This window comes from Eptesicus fuscus, chromosome 14 (genome assembly GCF_027574615.1).
Source record: "Eptesicus fuscus isolate TK198812 chromosome 14, DD_ASM_mEF_20220401, whole genome shotgun sequence".
Taxonomy (NCBI): Eukaryota; Metazoa; Chordata; class Mammalia; order Chiroptera; family Vespertilionidae; genus Eptesicus; species Eptesicus fuscus.
In genome coordinates, this window is record NC_072486.1 from 25,649,856 (window position 1) to 25,656,049 (window position 6,194).

General features: G+C 40.6%; 1 protein-coding gene across 1 annotated transcript in view; it reads right to left on the reverse strand.

Annotated features, from left to right (window-relative positions):
- ASB4 (ankyrin repeat and SOCS box containing 4) overlaps positions 1-5,552 on the reverse strand; it is a 56,314-nt gene extending 50,762 nt beyond the window's left edge. The window contains exon 1 of the mRNA XM_008148881.3: positions 5,366-5,552. Within this exon, the coding sequence (XP_008147103.1) occupies positions 5,366-5,552 (187 nt within the window). The remainder of the gene's footprint in view (positions 1-5,365) is intronic.
- Positions 5,553-6,194: the final 642 nt, after the last annotated feature.

Consider the following 6,194-nt stretch of genomic DNA (forward strand, 5'->3'; position numbering starts at 1 on the left):
GGGCACAGGTTCCTTCTCCTCTGCAAAAGTCCCACCGGGAACTTCCAATCCAGGCCATGGCCGTGTGGATTTAAAGTGTCTAGTTTCCTTTTACCTTTCCCCAGACCATGCCACATTATCCATGCCTGTAATTCCCCTTCTTAATCTCAGAGATTATCAGCATGCACAGGAGTTAGAGAGGGTCTTGACAGAGCCTCCACTTTACAAATAGGATAATATCTTTTTTTTCCTTCTTTTTTTTTTATTATTCCTCATTGGAGGATTTTTTTTTTTTAAGATAGGGTGGAAGGGAAGGAGAGAAGGGGGAGAGAGAGAAACATCAATGTGAGAGAGACACATGGATTGGTTGCCTCTCACACGCATCTCGACCAGGGCTGGGGATCTAACCTGCAACCCAGGTACGTGCCCTTCACCGGGAATCGAACCCGAGACCCTTCAGTACTCAGGCCAACACTCTAACCACTGAGCAACACCGGCCAGGGCTAGGATAATACCTTGTATGGACTAAATAGCATAAAGTCCATGTGTTTGAGTAACGAACAAATAGAGGCCAACTCACATTCTGGTTTCCCCAAACCTCACTAGCCTTCAATACTCTGAAGCAGGGGTCCTCAAACTTTTAAACAGGGGGCCAGTTCACTGTCCCTCAGACCGTTGGAAGGCCGGACTATAGTTTTAAAAAAAAAACTATGAACAAATTCCTACGCACACTGCACATATCTTATTTTGAAATAAAAAAACAAAACGGCAAAAACACCCGCATGTGGCCCGTGGGCCGTAGTTTGAGGACGCCTGCCTGAAGGCAGCCTTCAGTTCACTTCGAAACCAACGTCACTTGTAGGTGACAGATCTGAAGGAACGTTAGAAGTTTGACCCCCCCAAAAAATGTGCAGACTAATCCCATGTGTGTGCAGTTTATATCAGAAACCAAAGAGAGCTGCCGGCGTAGCTGAGGAGGCCCCGGGCTCAGGAATCCTGGGGAGGAGCGGAGGGTTCAGCCGTCCTCGGGAAGAAGACGTGATCCTGCTGCAGGGTTCGGGGGCTGCATGCACCTCGCACCTCGGGGAGACCTTGGGCTGAGCCTGAGCTCTGCCGCCGTTACCAGCTCTGATGGTATCTGAGTCCGAGAGCCCACACCCGAGAAGCCTCCGCTGTTACAGCCAAAGATTACACGCCTTGCTCGCGCCTGGATTAGCAGACATTTGCTCCAACTGTGTCCATGTATTTACACAGTCCTGAAGGATTAGAGACCGCAGCACAAGTCTTGGCTGTTTGTTAATAGCTATTATTTTGGGGGTAAATTTCAGAGTTTTCCCAGGGCAGAGAGAAGGGAAAAAAGTAAGCTTGACAAGTAAAATTGAAAAGAAAAAAAAAATTTTGAACGCCAAGGAATGGAGAAGAACCCTACGAGGGTCTTAGGAGAGCTGGAGAGTGAATTTCTGGCAAAGGGGGAAATTAGGTGAAAAAGAGATTATTCATGAAGAGAGTGGAAATAAGAGCGTTTAAGACAGTGATGGGCAACCTTTTGAGCTTAGTGTGTCAAACTTCGCCAAAAAACTGAGCATAACTCGGGTAGTGTGTCACTTTGAGGAAAAAACATTATTTCGTGATATTTACAGTTTAAATAACATAAATGTATAATTGTTATATATAATTGTATTTAATAAACCTCAGCGGCCGCATGTCATCAGAAATGGCTACGCGTGTCAGTGCTGACACGCGTGTCATAGGTTCGCCATCACTGGTTTAAGATATCTGGATGGCAGGTGCTACTTAGTAAAGTAGATAGAGTACCCGCCAGAAAGATTTCCAGTGAAATCATTCATTGGTTATTTTAATTAAAAATACCACCACCGACCAAAGAACCTGTGGCTGAGGCCATAAACAGAGGACTTAACTGCATTACACTGATTAATAAAAGGACTCTGGTTAACCTTGCTAACCAGGGAATTTCATCCCAAAGAGATACGGATGATATTCTGCCCGGATCACGTATAAGCCAGGACTCGGACATCTGAGGGAGAACAGAGATGTGTAGTTGGGAAAGAAAACCTTTGGAAACAGTTTTATGGATGTTCAGGCTTCCACTATTCTGAGAAGCAATCTGAACAGCTTTGAGTTTTCTTAGAGACCCGGCTTTTACCCTATATACCGTGTTCTTGGCATATAATAAACTTTATATCATTGACACCCCTGGGCGATGCAGCTATTTATTGCATTTAGAAGTTAAAAAGTTGTTCACGTGTTTAACTTTTCTTCCCATTTTAAAGCGATCGTCTGGGAGATGTCATTTTGCTTCCTGGTGTTTGCTTTTTAAGACCCATATCTCTGCCCTTCTCTAGGACATATCTCAAATGCCAACCGAAATGTTTTTCAATGTTTGCTTTACAAAGTGTGAGAGAAGTTTTTTAAATTAATAAAACATGACTTTATCTGAAGATTGGATTATGAGGTTTAAAAATAACTTGACCCAATAAGACGAGATCTAACTTTAAGAATCATGAGTAGGTGCTGGGACTCGGCAGGTCCCACAGTGTGAGCCTGAGCTCTGGATGCTGGCCTCTAAGCCTGTTCTCTATCACACGGGAAAGAGAAGTGCATTTTCAGCTGCTTTGTTCTATATTTGCTCAGGAGGTCAACTTTTGATTGCTGGTGTACCAATTGGATTGTGGATTTGGGGGAACAATGTTCACATCCCAAGTTGATTTCTTTGCCAATAGAATTCTGGGTTACCTTTCCAAAAATTATAACCTCATTTTCATACTGGCTTTAGACATACTATCTTTAGAGGGAAAATGTGGTTACTCTTAGAAATCCTGTGAAAAGTGCTATGATATGTCCTAAAAGAAATAAACATGGTTTGGGATTAATTGCGCCACTGTTGATTTTCCCCGGGACAATCGGATGTTGAAGATAGATTATATTATTAACGACACAAGCAAATTTAGAGGTAGCATGGTATCTGTTATAGGTTTTACACATTATGTTGCTTACTAAGACAAAAATAACAAGCCTAAAGGAAGATTCTCACAGTTTAAAAGTAAACAAGCCATGTTCAGCTTCTTCACCTGGATGCTGGAAACATAGGATTGTTTATTTTGTGAAAATTAATTTGGCTGCACTCTTATGATTTGTATACTTTTCTGCATAGAGCTTTCCAAAGTGCTTTAAAAAAGTAAAAAACTAGTGCATAACAATTCCACGTCCAGATGTCTCCTGTGATTTAATAAAGCCTCACAAACTTGAATCTCGCACAGAAAAAGGTCTCATTAGAATTATTCAGAAAGGAACTAACTCACACTAACTAACTAACTAACTAACTAACTAACTAACCGACCAGTGTAGCCTGCTCAGCTGTTCCCTAGAAATTCCTCTGTGGCTTTAAGAAATTGATATAACCACTTAGGTCTATTTTGCTTGGCTAGCAACTGGGATTCTATTTATCACTTCCACCATGACTAAAATATTAAAAGATCTGATAATTAGGCTGGAAGAGGTGTGAAAAAGTTTGAGGAAACTTTGAAGAAAAAGGAGGCTTTAATTCAGGTTTCAGATTGCATAGTCACATACCCACATTCATATCAAACAGAGAGTGAGTGTATTGCTTTCTATACGCACACAGACGCATACAATTTCCTGCATCAACCCTGAAGATATGACCATAAATCCTATTATTTCTGTGCATACATCCATCTGGCATGCATAAGAACAGAACTGTTCCTTTCCTTTCCCAGAGGGTGTAATTTGCTGTCTCCCTAATTGAAAGCCACATCACATAGTCCCTAACACTATGAAAATACCCATTAGCATGAATGAAAATGTTTGCTCTATGAGGACCACAGGAGTCGGCTCAGAGTGACAGAAAGAATTTAAAATTCTTCTCATTTAGGGGGAATGACACCTTTGGAAGCAAGAGAAACAGCACCTTTCTTCCCTGGAGCGTGCCCCTAAAACTCCCTTTCTCACAACCTCAGAACCTCCGCATGCTCAGGAGATGAGAAAAGGCAGTCTTCACAACTCAGGGTCAGGCAAATTACCCACTGACTTAGACCCAAGTTATTTTACATTGGGCCCTAATGTAAATTTTGAAAAAAAAAACCTTAAACATGTATTGAGCATTCAGATCGTCTTTCACGGAACAAATCCACGTGATGAAAGTAACCTCGTTTTACAGTATCCTCTCTTTCTGTTGAACAGAACCCCCTATCAACTACTTTTTTAAAAACAGACCTCATTTTCATCTTCCAATCAAATAGCAATGTTAATTGATTATAAAGCCTGCAAGTATTAATTATAAACTGGCCTCAGCTAGTCTACCCTTCAGAACTCATAATCAGAGCACAGTAAATTAATGTAGAACTATATACCCTTAGCATTAGTTGCTGAAACTTGGTGGTGCTGATGATTTATATATGCATGGAATGCATTTTAAACATGGACAAAGAATGGGTGTCTCTCTCTAAATGCCACATACATACCTTATCTATTTTATTAAACGGAAGTGATGCTGAGCACGGTGTTTGTTTGCAGTCCGCTCACCAGATGGCCTCGCTACTCAAGTTCCCCCATAACTAGCTGATTTGGGAAATCAGAGGCTGTACTCTTCTCATTTATTTCTCATTCATTAACCACGAGTTCCAGAAAGTCCCTCGATTAAAAAACAACCAGTTCTGATTTTTTGTTATCCTTAGTTCTTCAGAACACAGATAATCTGTGTTAAGTGTATCTACAATTTGGATCTATTATTCAAGGGAAAAAGTTAACTTTTTTTTCTTTCTGGTTCAGCTTCCCTGACTAAACTGAAAACTCATTAAAATGATGAGAACCATGAAGATGCATCAAGGCCCAACCTTACGCATTCATTAACTCTCCAAATGGGGGCAAAATTCACTTGTTGGTAGAGAGGGACATCTTTAAGTGGCTGTGTTAAAAGAGACATATCTGCCTGTCCCCAAGCCACTCATACCATCTGAGCAGTCTCTTTAGCCATAATCTAGAGATGTTTTCTTTATGCTATGTCATTATAGGCAAAAGAAAAGTTAGAAATAGAAGAAAAGTGCACTACTCAATATGATTGGCCAGGATTTCAAATTCCAAGTACAAGGATAGAGAAAGAAAAAAAAGGGAGACCACATTTTTTTTAAAAAAAAGTACACATATATCTCCATGTTGCAATCTATTTTAACGAGAAAAAAAAAAGATTAAATTAGAAATAATTTTTAAATATATACTTAAAGAAACAGCAGAGTCATTGATTGAGAGTGGGTGACTGACGCTGTGCATTAAAAAAAACTCCATCTTCTATCGAGTTTACCAATCACACCTAAATCTTTTACCAAGTACCAACTACACCTATAATGTTTACCTTGTTTATAAGATGCCAAAACCATATTCTGATCTTCAACTTCAAAAACTGTGTCCACATCTATTTGCCTTTGGATTAAAATGGCCTTCAATTTTCCGAAGTCATTTGACTTTAGAGCCTCAAGGAAATTTCTCTTAACTAGCTTGGCAGCAGCGGGTGTACTGACGGGGAGAGCGGTGCCGTCCATCCTTCCTCTTCCTCTGGAAGCTTTGTTGTGATTTATCAGGAGAGCGGCACCAAGCAAGCAGGCACATGCTGGAGAGCCCACAAAGTGTCGGCTAATTTTATCCCAAAGTTATGCTGATCCGTTCTATTTATATAGGGATCATTTCAAACTTCAAAATATCCTTCTTGGCTGTCACTGCATTTCCAGGTCTTTAAAACTGGTCCTATACTAACTGATTCTTGAATAATACACCATGCCAATATGAAGGAAAACCCTCCTGATACATTTCAGAGGATGAAATGTCACTATGATCAAAGTAATCCTGTGAGATTTAAAAGCTCTTACTGCTTCTCTTTCCCTCAGTAAAAACATCTGGTGCCCAACTGGAGATCCAGTGTCTTGCTCCGTTTAACCGACAGCCCCAACTATAAATTTGTTCCAGTTGCTGATACGTGTGCTTCTGAAAAGCTAAAATACTTTTGTAATATAAGCCTGCAAAATCAAGCATGGTCACACACACATTCGAAAACAGAGGGGTTTCAAGTGGCCTAAACTTGAAAATGTTCAATGTCATAAAGGAAAGTGCGGTGGGATGCTGGTGGCTGAGGACTGTTTCAGATAAAGAGAGACTAAAGAGACAAAACAGCTACAGCCAGTGAGTGA